Genomic DNA, 14,051 nt, shown 5'->3' on the forward strand with positions numbered 1-14,051 from the left:
TAATGATTTCGAGTGACAGCGCAAACATTACCCAGGAAGAGTATCCTAGTCGTTGAGTCAGTCAATCCACTAAACTCGGGCAAGCTAACTAGAATGTTGGTTCTAGAGCAGGTAGCCAAGCGTTGCAATGCTCCTCTACAGACATGACTTAGGCCAATCATTCTACCATGGGTACGATGCGATCACATCTTCGGCCGCTGTTTCGCAATTTGCCTCGCTTGCAGAAAGACATACCTTTGGTTCACTACCTCAGGTATTGGCGATGTGGGATATAGTTTCCGATGAACAGCCGTTGTATTCGCTCGAGTCAGTCACCCGCCTACATCGTACCACAGCTGCTTGCGATCCAGAAATGCCATACGGAACATGCAGCATGGCCAGAACTTGGCCCCGGCTTCCCCGTCTGAACCCCAGTAACAGCCATTCTAGGCCTTTAAGGTCTGCCCTGGCTCCTACTGATGTAGCCTGCAGCCACTGCAGCTACTGCTGACCAAAGATGGTGTAAGGGTCTTTTGGATATGGACCTGGACCCCGAAATTAGCTTTCCAAGGGTTTCTACACCGAGGTCGTCGCTGTCCAATGTCAATAGTCGCGCCCAGACCTACATGAAAACTGCGGAAAACAATATTCAGGATGGTGCTTACATTGCCAAGCTGCTAACACACAAGCACCGAAATCATTGACAGTCACCGAAGACGTAGCGCGCGCGCAAAAGCTTGGAGGCCATACTGATACCCGTACCTACGGTATACGCTTACACTCTATTACTCCGTACACTAAGTACCTAGATATGGGACGACTACGGCCTGTTCAACTCCATGCCCTGCTGAACTACGGGTCGAGACCCTGCATAAATCCAGCCCCCTCCACCGGCCCCTCCACCATCCGTAGAGCCCACATGTGCATGATCACCATGCCATGACATCTCGGGCAGGTTTAGCCTTGAGTTCCTTTGCGACACCGCCCTGTGAGGCTTTGCGACCCGTCAAGACGTCGTAGATGCGTTTGCCAAATTGGTTGAAGGCATTTGTCATGCCGCCCATCTTGGTCAGTTTCTTCTCGAGCACGGACAACTGAAATTCGAATGTCTCGCCGTCGACAGTCAGCACGTTGCGATCCAGGTCGATCTCAATGTTGGTTCCTGTCTGCGCCTTCTCGTAAAACAAGGGATCGTCGATGGTGAAGCCCCACAGACCCAAGGACGGCTGGTTTCGGCTGTAAATGAACGCGAATGCCTTTGCAATCACACATTCGACACCGACGCCTAAGACAGTAATGTCTGGTCAGCCCACCATCACGAGCGAAGGAACGGCACGAAGGAACGAAGGATGGTGATGATGATGATGATGATGATGATCACTTCGGAGAGTCATTTCTGCCGGCGGACAAACTCATTGACGGACAATGCGGCGGTAAGAATCACCGAGAGCGAGGGGGCATATGTGCAAAGTAAAATGCAAAGGATTGAGGGAATGAGACTCCGACGCACCTAGTAAAGCTTGCACAGCCTCTTGACGACTAGATCCACAGCCAAACGCATCGCCAGCAACAATGACTTTGTGACCTTCCTTAACGAGCTGCCGGAATTCCGGGTTGGTGAACTCGAGGCAATGAGTGCCGAGCTCCTCGTTGTTCTTGGATGTGAGAAGGTATTGTGCAGGCGCAAGCTATTTGCGGGACGGCCCGTTAGAACATTGTTTCTTGTGCGTCTCTTTTGCTGGCTTCATGTGCGATTCGCGAATCAGAAGCAAAGCAAGGGAAAGGTGGCTTACCGCATCGGTGTCAACAAAATCTCCTAGACGGAAGATCTTACTCCTAATGGTCCCGGAGCCGGGCTTAGCCTGATCGGCGGCCGCGTCCTCGCCGGACGGGCTGGGTCCCTGGTCCTCCGCGACGTCCTTCGCATCCTCTTCGGCATCTTGGCCTGGTGGCTCCACCCATTGCGGTTGGCTGAGGATACCATCGGCAAGGGATCCTTTACCCTTGACGGCGGCCCATCGATCCGCTGGGATGAGGTCAATAAGATCTTGTGGAGAAGTGACAGCCATGTCAAAAGACGACGCAGCCACCGTTGCAGCGGACGCCAAACTGCCGATAGCCCCTGTCATGCCAGTTATTAGCTTACATTGTCCAGCGTTGCACTTTCCCAGCTGAGTTTGGGTCTCGAGAGGGTCTTGAGAGGGGTTTCTGGTGCAATATCACAAAACTGCTCGCGGGTCCACCTGGAAACGGGGCATATCTGCGGGCAGTTTTGGCCAAAAAAGGGACAGGCAGGGAAATAAGAACGATCGTGAGTGTATCCCACGAGACTTACCCTTGCCCATACGGTTCTCGAAATTGCGGTTCTGACTGCTGAGCCAGACTTCCCCAGGTTTGGCCATGTCAGCGCCCATTCCCACACAGTAGCTGCATCCAGGGATGCCAATGATGAAGCCCGCTCTCTCGTAAATGTCTGCGAGGCCTGTCTTTCGAAGGTAGTCGGCGATTGGGCGGCTTCCGGGGACGACTCGGCGCTCTCCTCGGGCCACCGGCTTCCTTCCCGCGTCCAGGCCAGCCTGCAGCACAAGCGCGCCCATGACAAGATCCTCCTCCGCTGTTGTGCAAGCACCGATGAAGACACCATCAAGGTGAGTACCTGCCACATCAGACACCGGCACTACATCATCGGGGCTCGGGTACTTGGCCACAAAGGGCTCGACCAGAGAGACGTCGATAGTATGTGACTCCGCATAGGAGCATCCTTCGTCGGGCTTGAAGTAGTACGATGCGGTCCTGTGATGGGCTGTTTTACGGGCATCGATAAAGTCCTTAGTGACTTCGTCGGGAACAAATATCCCTGTGATGCCACCAAACTCCTGATTTCGAGGTTAGCAACCCTGAAACTTCGTGCAAAGTGCCAAGGGTCTGCATGCCGTGCCGGCGGGATAAAGAGGAATCGAACCAGTAAGAGCAAAAAGGGTAAAAACAAAGGCAATTGCTTACGGTAGTCATGTTTGCAATGGCAAAGCGGGCGTCAGAACTCAACCATCGGCACCCGGGGCCCGTATACTCAACTACCCGATCCGCAGCCACCGTATTCCGTTTGAGCTGCTGAAGAATATAGAGGATAATATCTTTACCTCCGACTCCTCGCTGGGGCTTACCCACAAGGTGGATCTCGACGACCTCGGGAACTTTGAACCAGATCTCTCCAGTAACCAGAGCCATCGTGACCTCGGTTGCACCCAGTCCAATCGCAAGACAACCGTCGGCCCCAGAGCTACACGTGTGCGAATCCGAGCCAATGATGATTTGGCCTGGTTGGGCCCGCTCACGGTAGAACTCGGTGTGCATGATGGTGTAATTGTTGCCCTGGAACTGTGTCATCTTGAACTTCTTACGAGCAAAGTCCATCTCGCCAACCAGCTTCTGCACAAGGGGCGTATCCATCAGCCTTGGATCAACCACATGATCGCCAGCCAACCAGAAGTTGGAATTCGAAAAGATTCCAGGGTCTCCCAGCTTGTTGTAGACTTGAAGCATGCCCTAGTTCAACGTCAGCAAGCCATCCAAGCCTGTGAGGATTTAGAGGTGAGGGTAAAGTGTAAACATACATGCCAGCTAGCCTCGCTAGCCATGATCCAGTCGACAGAAACTCTAATCGTATCCCCTGTTCGGACCCATCCTGTGCGAGTCACGTCATGCAGAGCAAATATCTTCTCTGTAACATTCATGGGGCGGCGGCTGGCAGGCCGGCTTACTAGGGGAACGATCGGTCCCCCCCGTCGATCGCTGGAATTCAGACTCTCGAGCCCTGGTGAAGGAATTCGGTCCCGATCAGTTATCATTCAATAAAAGCGGCAAGGCCAGGGGTGGGCTGGAAGTTCGCGGCACAGAAAAGGAAAGGAAGTATGCTTACATGCTGATGTGAGCAGAATCAGCTCGCTGCGGTCCGTTGCGCTTGACTCCCCGGTCCAGGTCAAACCCATACCGCCGTAGTCGGGGGACGCCGTGGCGATGCTGACGACCTGCAGAATTGTTTTCGCCTCTTTCTCCTTGCCATCTCGCTGCAGTCTAGCTGCCAAGGCAGAAAGAACAACTAGAGGGTGCTCGGAGCTTTCAGTCTCTACATCCGACGTTCCTAATCTGGGCATCAGGTCTGTCTAGCGATGAACAGGGGATATGGACATTTGGATACTTACCACCGTTAGGTGTCCGCTCGTCTTTCAAGTGGAGATCTCGTGTTGCAGCCAACAGCTGCAGAAGCTGCTCGTTGAAGCTCTGTTCCGCCATGCTTGTGTGAAGTATTCAGCAATGAACGATGTGCAACCTTTGATTGGATCTTGTAGATGCTGTGTATTACTCCGACGGTAGAATGGGCGACCAAGACACGAACCTGGCCAAAGGCTTCTTTAATAGATATAGTAAGGTTATCATGAGCTTCAAGATTGGATTCAAATTACCATTGATCTTTGATTCTGTCCTTCACCTGGCGCTGGGAATGTCTCGTCAGCTGGAAAAGCGAAGGTCAGATTGGACGCAAAGTCATCCCATGATCCATCCGTGCGGGCGTCTGTGCAGCGTCTAAACAGCTCGTCAATCTCAATGTCTACGACAGGTGTATGTGACTTCACTGCTTCTCATATTTCAAAAGTGTTCTTTTCCAGTCGTATCCAAACCAGACACGTTGTTGTGACAGACGCTGCATCGTCAGCATGTTTGAAAAGCCATGGCTGCAGGGGGGATGAAATCATTCTGGCTCCGATGCTGCGGTGGCCGGCCCCACAGCGAAGTTCCGTCTTCGGGCGCCCTCCTCTGTTTATTGAGTTGCTCTGTAAGCTCAACCACTTCGAATGATCGAAAGACATCAATCGTTCCATGCGTTCATCCGGAGTCCGTGTATCTACCGAGCTGGGCTAGATGGCTATGCGAAGAATCCCATGTGCTGATTTGATAGTTTGGCTCTGCTTGCTTGGCCAAGAGACTGAAATCGCACATCTCCTGAATTACTCGTGAGAACTAAGACGGGTTCACGGCATGCCTTGCTCCACAATACGAGCTTCTTTACATGGGCAGAAAAAGTTAAACATGACTTCGATGTCTTGTCTTTTTGGCGACCTGGGCGTGTGTAACGTTCAAGATACGGTTGAGGCTGACTGAGAAGCACAGGCATCAGAACGACCCGGATTTTGGCACACATGGGTCACCTTGCAATTTGGCACCACATGAGAAGTGGGTTGAGTAACACGTATAGAATGATATTGATTTGTGAAAATGTTTGATAACAGGCCTATTCTACACCAGCAAACTTAGATAACCACCCAATTTGACAATACTCCTCCGTTTCCCATGCTACTCTGACTCCGTGCCACAGTTGTTTGTTTCCGTTTCTGTTACTTTCCTAGCTCAGCTTCGCTCCGTGTCGCAGTAAACGCTCAACCATTGCTTTGTTCCCACTTTCTGCCGCTCTGTAGAGAGGCGTGCAACCGTCCGGGTCCAAGAAGTCGACGTCAGCTCCATGCTCCGCAAGCATGGTCACCATAGGACCTTGGTTGTTTTGCGTCGCGTAGTGAATTGGGGCCAGCCCAGCTTTATCCGCGGCATTGACATCCGAACCGTGGAGGATCAGCGTTTTAGCCACATTGATGTGGCCGTGTGTTGCTGCAATGTGCAAAGGGCTTCCTTGAGTTGGTCTCGCAAACTTTCCCCATATTGTCAGCAAATGGACGTGCAAAGTAATGGAGCTTTTGATCGTTGCTGAGATTTAGGGCAGAAAAATGAAATGTGAGAGATTCCGGATGAGTACTTATATAAGAAATCCTCATCTGTGCTCTTAAGGAAGTGATGGTGGGACGAAGTGAGATATACAACTTACCCCTAATGTGAGGATATCTTCTGTTGAAAGGTCTGACATGTCTTCGTGTCTGCTGTTTGGTGTCATGAGTGTCATGCTGGCGTCTAATGTCCACGGCTCGATGAATTCGACAGTGTTCAAGTTGTGGGGGATTCCAGCCGAATATGAGCTCGCGTCAAGGTCATCAGTGACGGCGTTTCGTTGCAGCGTCCGTGGAGCAGCTTCTCCAGACACTCCCATTTCCGAAGCAGGGAAAATTACTGCTGCCTGCCCAAAGTCTTGGGTCGACTCATGCGGCGGGGTCTGAAGTGAACCGAACGGATCGGCAAGTGCTGCGGTGTATGTGAGGTCCTGCAGAATCTCATTAGCCCAGACTCTCGTGACAATGGTACCGTAAAGACGCGTAAGCACACTTGCTGTGACCGTTGGGGGTGAAGAAGAAGCGCTTCTTGACCTCCTCGTCGTTGTTGCTGATGTTGCTGTGGATGATGACGCGACATGGCTCGTTGCTGAGGCGGCTGCTGCGGCACTCTTTCCCTTGGCTCCTAGAATAACTCGACTTGTTGGTTTCTAAACGTTTCTTCTCTATTGGATGGATGATAACGGATGATGTTGTGGCATGTGCTCTGGCATGTGCTGTGGCATGTGCTGGACTGGGTTGGGCTGGGAGTGAGGGTAAAGATAGTGAAGTGAGGGTGTAGGCAGGGTAAGGTATGTTGGTCTTGAGGTTGCATACGGGACTTTCGCTTTGCCAGTCGGTTTTGTGTTCTCCTCCGCTCGGCCGGGTTGACTGTAAGGGCCATCAAAAGAGACCTCATGTCACCCTCGCAGCTCATGGTGTTCATGGTGGCGGCAACTGTAAATAAACTACTCAGAGCACAACCTGCACTCGGTCCGTATAGCGAAGAAAATAAAGACTAAAAGAGTACGGAATGCAGTCAAGCGCTGAACTTGCAGGAAGCTGCAGAAGTATTTCTTAACCGCATCAGACACATCAGAGACAGACAGGCCTCAAGACGGGCCGCAGCGGGCAGGAACACTATGAATATCGGCAGCACGTCATGGAGTAAAGCCCGTCCTTCCGTGACACTATTCAACAACCTGGGTCTCTCGAAATCCTCCTGCACCTTAAACTTTCGCCAAGGCAGTGTCGGTGCTACCGAGGCTGAGGCGTTTGTATCCACACCGCCGGCGAGTCCCACAAGCTTCCAGGGGAAGGGGGAAGGATTCTCGCATTAAATCCTAGTGCCAGCATAGCGACCCCGGTGCCGAGATCCCGGGGAAAATGCAACGGGAGGGCTCCGCGTGGGATCAACTGCGGACATTATTCCCCGCGCCGAAGCGCGCAAACGGCCGCACCTCCATGCTCGGTCTAGGCATGCCAATACATATAGGGTTTGAACGTTTGATTGTCAGACCACGAAGGAAGCACGTTTCTTTCCTACTGGGGGAAAGCGAGTCAGCCAACGTGTCCAAGATCAGCAGCTCCTTAATAATGCTAGGCCTAGGCGTAACGCTCTCAAACCAGACCCTTTGTGGTCTGCTGGCGATGCAATGTCAAGACACTTTGAGAAAGTTTCTTGGTCGAGCCGTTTACGAATGTTCCCGTTCGTTTTTTGTGGTACTATGCTACTCACTAAAAATGATCCTCCCCCACCGGAACCATTTTCCATGTCCCGTCTCTTGATTACCTGTCAGGTCCCGATGCTACCGGTTCATCCGACTAAACATCGGCTCTTCTCATGAAACATCCTGTCTCTTTCGGAAACGGAGTTTACAGTTAAGCCCCTTCGGCAAAGCATCCTGTGTTCCCCATTGTTCCATAATACGACTTGGATCGTCCAATGCAGTCTCGAACGTGAGAAGAACAGCAGATATCAACATCTTCACCTGGAGAGTTGCAAATGCTTTGCCCAGGCATAGACGGGCACCATACCCAAATGGGATGAAAGACCGCTCCAGTCTTAACAAGCCTTCAGGCTTGACGTCTAACCACCGCCTTGGGTTGAATTCCAGCGGCTCGGGAAAGACTGACGGGTCCAGGTGCAACGCAATGGTCGAAGCGGATGCAACGGTCTAGTTTTTACATGGGTAAATGTTAGAACGGCGTGTAGAATACTGGCTTGGGTTCTATGGCAGCGGGAGTGCAACCGGCAACTTACGTATGGGGGAATGTAAACATCGCCGTATCGGGTGCCCTTGGCCAATATACGCTCGGCTCGCCCACTAGAAACTGGATTGATCCGATATGACTCTCTTATGCATGCTTCTAGAATAGGGGCTTTGTCGAGTAACTGCCAGACTGGGAGGCCGTCATCTTCCTGCGGTAGCGCCTCAATCTCAGCTCGAACCTTGGCTTGCCAGTCAGGGTTCCGGCTCAGGTGGTAGACCACATACGTCAAGGCAACAGTGACTGTTGCCTGAGCCGCGTGGAGGTTATCGATCACCTCGCATGCCACATAGTCATCAGAGATATCACGACCAGCAAGTCGGAGATCTTGAATGAGGCGAATAAGCGACCAGTCAGACGATGACTTTGGATCAGAAAGTGAGTAAGCCAGGCGCTGCATGGCCCAAACATCGAGGTCTCGCTCCGCCGAGAGGAATTTGGATGAGCCAGTGTACATGGAAACGGCCTTTTCCATCATGTTGTGGGCGAAAGGTAGGTTGAACTTGAGAGAGTTCCACATCTCCGTGTTCTTGAGCCTGGCAAGAATGTCGCGATCTGTGTAGTCTCCTTGCACAGCATGAGAGCAGTGCCTTGGTCCGTAAACCAACGCGGTGATGTTGTCCCATGCGTAGTGGTTGATGACAGGAAATACATCGATGATTTGCTCGAGCTTGGAATGTCTTTCAAGTGTCTCTCGGACTCCAAGCGCCTTTTGCCGGAGAGGCTGTTGTATCTCTGACTTGTAGATGGAAGTTGCCTGGTAGAACGCCGAAGACAATCCTCTCTTCGCCTTGTGCTCTTCGTACGGCTTCTCGGCAAATATTGACCGCTCTCCGTGATAAATGAAGTGGTCAAAGTAATCGCTCTTGGGGTTCCTCTTGGAACTGCTGTAAAGGTCTCGCATAGCCGTAACGTCGGAGATTGACACTTCTCCTGGTGCAATAAGCACGAAAGGGCCATATTTCCGATGCCACTTTGCGATGGCCTGAGGCCTTTGACGAATCAATTCGAACAATGCAACATAGTGATGAGAAATTCGGCATGGCCAGGGGCCTGGAATATGCCGGTATTTTGCCACTCGCCATAGTACGAAAGCGAGACCGGAAATAGTCAAGACTAAGGCAAATAAGCCGATGTAGCGAGAAAAGATCTGGAAACTGATAATATTGGTCATGGTGCTCGTATCAAAAAGGCTAGGAGGATAGGAGTTGCTGTCTCTGTAGGATGCTCATCCATAAATTTTTGTTTGAACAGGAACGTGGCTGACGAATACTTGTAGGCGCCATCTATCCCTCCTCCAGAGGATTTTACTAGCCGTGACGATCGTCTTTGTCGATTGCAGCCTCCATGATGCTGTTTACTACAGATGGTGTGACAGTACAGGCATGTTGTATGGGCCCCAAACGTCCGCTGACTTTGCATTGCGAGCGGAGACTCGAATAAGCGACTCCTGATGTTGGTGATAATTCGTCAGACGACAGGGCTTGTGGCTATGGCAGTTGTTTTCATGAGGTTACGTCGGAGATTTTCCGCGTCACCGCAAGAAACATTAAAACAACATAGCTGGGACGGACGCATCATTGCGCTGCAAAAAGTACCTTAAGAACGAATTTCTCGGCATCTTAAGTAACGCATGAAGGTTGTATCAGCCAGATACTTGAATACTTGTTATTCTGCAAATACCTGTTAGATACAGCAATCTCGGAGACTACGATTTAGGAAGATTGGCCTCAGACAATCTTCACGATACATTAGGTGCAGAAGATGGGCGCCACGATATGTCTTGCTATGATGGATCATATTTCTACAGAATTAAAAAGACTTAGACTCATAACTGACACCGATCCTGTTGCCTCAAGATCACTTGCCAAGCAATAGCAATCTGATACTCAAATGATCGTATTTAGCATGTGGGCATGAAGACGAAGGTCTATCTCGTGTACGGCATTATGTTATGGGAACGAGGTCTACCTTGCACTAATTACCCTTTTGCTCCACATATGACCTTGCTGCTGTCTCGTATGTGACGAATTCCACCTGTGACCCCCAGCTTTTCAGCCAGAGTAGCACATCCTCGATGGCTCCTGCGATATGTGCCATGCCTGAGGTATCAGGATGGAGGACCAAGGGGAAGACGAAGTCACCGGGACCATTTCCGTCAGCGCCATGGCTCCACAACCAGGTAAAGCGGTCTTTCCACATCTTCTCGATCGTCTGAACCGACACAAAGCCGTGAGAATTCTCGACATTGGGCCAAAACTGGAGGGGGGTCATGTCTTCCATGTACCAGTTGGCAGGGATTTCAACAATCCCGGTAGATTGCGGCTGGACAGAGGGCTGCATCCATGTATGTGCTGGCTTAGAATAGTCAACTGGGGTGAGAGAAAAGCCTCGGTCGAGAGGGTACAACTGTGAGTCGTGGCCGCTGAGTGAGGTGTCATAAAGAAACCCCTTTTTCTCCAATAGAGAAATCGTCTCATGGCGGATTCGGTACAAAGGAGCTCGGAATCCGACAGGGCGCTTCCCAGTCAAAGACTCGGCAAGGGCAATACACTTGTCCAGGACATCTTCCTCTTGCTTCGTATCAAGCTTGGTGCAGTCTTCGTGGCAATAGCCATGAAGTGCAATCTCCGCGCCTGAGTCTACGATACATTTCGTCTCCGCTGGGAACGTTTCCATAGAGTGACCTGGTATGAACCATGTTACCTTGTCGGAGACGCCGATACGGTGAAAGAGACCCAGAAGGCGGCCTACGCCAACTCGGCCTGCGAAGATGCCCGATGAGAAGTCGGCTAGGCAGTTGTTGGGATGCTGCCCTGTGCCCATCCAGCCCGACACCGCATCAAAGTCGACTGACACAAGTATTTGAACACGGCGACGGGCGTCAGAAATTGGTCGAGGGATCCTGGCGAGAGCCGTAGTCAGCTGCAGCTGCCCAACGAGATCCTGGAATGCAACAGCTGTCTTCGGATTTTCGTCGACAGGTGTGATCCGAACGCGGACGCCCCCGATTTCAACGACTTGATGAGCAGTCAGTTACAGGCATCGGGATAAAGGCGGGTCGATCTGGATTCCATACCGTGTTCCATCTTCAGATTGCTTGACAGAGAATTTGTCCGGAGATCTCTTGACAAAGTATGGTTGAGATTGACTACGGCCTATGCGGTGATCAAATGAGTGATGACCAGCTGGGGTTGGAATTGGAGTTTGCAGTCTGCACGATCGTGTGTACCTCTCCTCGTGTCTGCTCTTGAGAGTTCTGACCCAGTTATAGTAATTCTTATTGATAAGATAATGCACGATAAGGACTAAGAATATGCGGTGTCGTTGCTGTCTCTACATGATTATTGGACCCCTCTTGGAGATCTGATTAAACTTAACTCAGGCTCTCCCAAAAACTCAACTAGTGGAGCTCTGAGGGCCTCATTGATGCCAGCGACACCCCGCACTCTGTCAGCATCATGACCATGTTTCGTCCTGCACTGTCTCAAGAATCTAGAATATGGAGAGCATGGATGGAAGTAGGTAGGTAAAGTTTATGCAGATTTTATCCAGTGACTGTCGTTGGGTGTCTTGGTCATTATGACGTCGCTTATGCGCTCTCTGCGACCCAGCATGGATGATTATGACCTTGCATATGAGGGGAGGCGGTCAATGCGTGTTCTGAGGCAACGTCCTCTCTACCTGAGTCCATCGTGGAATCTGAATGTGGGGTTGAACGCTGGCTCATATCATCAACCGACATCGCGGAAAATACTGGATTCAAGAGGTATGAGGATCTACGACTGAGTTATACGTATCTTAGTGTAAGCAAAGTGATTCTTGTTCAAAGACTAGACTACCACGATGGCTTCAACATTTTCAGTTGAGAAGGCTAGGGCTCAGTTCCCAGCTTTGGCAAGAAACCAGATCTTTGGCGACAACGCTGGTGGAAGTCAAGTGCTTGGCACAGTCGCAAAGAGGTAAGAAAGAGCCGGTCAAACATAATTCTCTTGGGGATCAGGCACGGTGGGCAACACTGAAGCTACCTCGTTTACTGACATCAAAGAACAGCATCTCGGAATATCTCGTGAACAACAACGTGCAACTGGGGGCAAGCTACAAAACCTCCAAGATCTCAACGGAGACTTTTGACAAGGCGTACAAAGTTGCCGCCGATTACGTTAATGCCGATGTCGGTGAAATTGGTAAGGGTCACCCATCACCCCACGCCCAGACTCAAAGGGAAGGGCCCAACATCCATGGTCACATGTACTTACACTCCGTATTAGTAATTGCGCCATCAACAACTCAAGCTTTCCGTAACCTTGCAGCAGCTCTCAAGTTGAAGGCTGGTGATGAAGTTATTCTTTCCGAAGTTGACCATGAGTCTAACATTGACCCTTGGCTCCACTATGCAACTCTCGCGGGCGCAACGGTGAAGTGGTGGGCGCCTTCTGATCACTCAAACCCCAAACTCGATGTGGAGGCACTTCGGAACCTCTTGACACCGAAGACTCGTTTTGTAGCTTGTACACACGCCAGTAACATCCTGGGAAGCATTCATGATATCAAGGCATTTGCAGATGTTGTGCACGAAGTCCCGGGGGCCCTGCTCTGTGTCGACGGGGTTGCTTATGCGCCGCACCGTGCGATTGATGTAAAGGAGATTGGGGCTGATTTCTATGCGTTTTCATGGTACAAGGTAAGCGATTCTATGAGGAAACCACCTGTGCGGGATAAACTGACTGTGTACAACTCAAAGGTATACGGTCCGCACATATCTTTGCTATACGGATCCTTCAAGGCACAGGAGCAGCTTCAGTCACTCGGACACTACTTCAATCCGTCTGGAACTTTGATGGACAAGCTTGAGCTGGCTGCGGCTAGCTACGAGCTCACACAAGCGGTCATGCCGCTGGTGGCATATTTCGGAGATAACCCAAAGCAGACCTGGGCTGAGATTGCTCAGCACGAAGAAGTCTTGCAGAAGCATCTTCTCGAGTTTCTGAAGTCGCGGCCTGATGTATCCATTCGAGGCGACGTTTCCTCTGCAGCTTCAACCCGGGTTCCCACTGTGAGTTTTACCGTAAAGGGAAAATCATCTCAAAGCGTCGTAGAGGGAGTCGAGGCCCAATCCATTGCTGGGATTCGGTGGGGTCATTTCTTCTCAAAGCGGCTGGCCGAGAAAATCCTCGGTCTCGGCGAAGATGGCGTTGTCCGAGTGAGCTTGGTGCACTACAACACCGGTGAGTTACGGTCTTCAACCCTTCTGGATGATCCAGAGAGCTGACCTGTCTTCTCGTATTTAGTAGAGGAGATTGACGTGATTATCGAGGCTCTGAAGAAGGTTCTTGGAACTTCATGAGAAATTATCTGTAGAAATAACGATGTGGGTAGAGAAAACTAGGGTGCGAAACGTTATTCCATTGTAGTGTTTGAACTTGCTTTGATTTGAGTTTTAAGGAATTAGTTGGTTTGAGTCTTCTAACACCTTGTCTGAACCCAGCGATCCATGGTGGAAGATAAGCATAATCTAAGCTAAATGTATCCAAACCTTGGCAAAGTAGGTGCTACTTACTCTGATCATCTCACCCGGCAAACCTGCTTCATTTTGAGCCCGCACTAGATCAAGTCGATCTCAGTAGACATGAAGTTGCAACATAGGTACATGAACCCAGTAATGGAGATCATGCGGTGTAAAGAAGCATTACCGTTTACGGATCAATCTTCCAAATTCTTTGGTATCCAATTCCTGGACGCCGAAACCCACTAGAACACGATTGGGCGGAAGAAAAATAGAGAAAAAGAGGTGGTTGTATGCGTATTTCCTCGAGGCTTGAAGTTGCGTAGAATTCGATAAGGGCCCTTTTTGCTACCTGTTCAGCATTTCTGACTTCCATGTCTGTGTCTTGCACCGACCGACGTTGAATGTGTGAGCCAAACATGAGATTCGGTTTCTAAAACTGACAACAGGTGCGTCTGACTTCCCGTCCTGATCCGGGGACGGGGGCTTGCTGACCGATGGTATTCCCAACATGTCAATTGACGCGCTGGGAACCTAGTCGT

The 14,051-nt window shown here is 50.8% G+C and overlaps 5 protein-coding genes across 5 annotated transcripts; 1 reads left to right on the top strand and 4 right to left on the bottom strand.

The window, feature by feature from the left end:
• Window positions 1-908: 908 nt before the first annotated feature.
• On the bottom strand, window positions 909-4,272 carry CPAR01_02647 (3-isopropylmalate dehydratase large subunit 2; the record flags this gene model as incomplete). Its single annotated transcript, XM_060486934.1, has 8 exons — window positions 909-1,264; window positions 1,490-1,667; window positions 1,773-2,101; window positions 2,315-2,855; window positions 2,983-3,525; window positions 3,594-3,793; window positions 3,899-4,120; window positions 4,182-4,272. The coding sequence occupies 8 exons, from the start codon at window positions 4,270-4,272 to the stop codon at window positions 909-911; spliced, it is 2,460 nt and encodes an 819-aa protein (XP_060354262.1).
• Window positions 4,273-5,380: 1,108 nt separating this feature from the next.
• CPAR01_02648 (uncharacterized protein) lies at window positions 5,381-6,678 on the bottom strand (the record flags this gene model as incomplete). Its single annotated transcript, XM_060486935.1, has 3 exons — window positions 5,381-5,680; window positions 5,855-6,378; window positions 6,570-6,678. The coding sequence occupies 3 exons, from the start codon at window positions 6,676-6,678 to the stop codon at window positions 5,381-5,383; spliced, it is 933 nt and encodes a 310-aa protein (XP_060354263.1).
• An 895-nt stretch (window positions 6,679-7,573) lies between these two features.
• Window positions 7,574-9,177, bottom strand: CPAR01_02649 (uncharacterized protein; the record flags this gene model as incomplete). Its single annotated transcript, XM_060486936.1, has 2 exons — window positions 7,574-7,909; window positions 7,996-9,177. The coding sequence occupies 2 exons, from the start codon at window positions 9,175-9,177 to the stop codon at window positions 7,574-7,576; spliced, it is 1,518 nt and encodes a 505-aa protein (XP_060354264.1).
• Window positions 9,178-9,980: 803 nt separating this feature from the next.
• Window positions 9,981-11,092, bottom strand: CPAR01_02650 (uncharacterized protein; the record flags this gene model as incomplete). Its single annotated transcript, XM_060486937.1, has 2 exons — window positions 9,981-11,023; window positions 11,083-11,092. 2 exons carry the CDS (start codon window positions 11,090-11,092, stop codon window positions 9,981-9,983), a joined length of 1,053 nt encoding a protein of 350 aa, XP_060354265.1.
• Window positions 11,093-11,585: 493 nt separating this feature from the next.
• CPAR01_02651 (uncharacterized protein) lies at window positions 11,586-13,350 on the top strand (the record flags this gene model as incomplete). Its single annotated transcript, XM_060486938.1, has 6 exons — window positions 11,586-11,711; window positions 11,841-11,965; window positions 12,057-12,190; window positions 12,275-12,687; window positions 12,748-13,231; window positions 13,295-13,350. 6 exons carry the CDS (start codon window positions 11,586-11,588, stop codon window positions 13,348-13,350), a joined length of 1,338 nt encoding a protein of 445 aa, XP_060354266.1.
• Between the last annotated feature and the right edge of the window lie 701 nt (window positions 13,351-14,051).

The sequence above is a fragment of the Colletotrichum paranaense genome (assembly GCF_030867605.1).
Source record: "Colletotrichum paranaense strain IMI 384185 chromosome Unknown Scaffold_2.1, whole genome shotgun sequence".
Classification (NCBI taxonomy): Eukaryota; Fungi; Ascomycota; class Sordariomycetes; order Glomerellales; family Glomerellaceae; genus Colletotrichum; species Colletotrichum paranaense.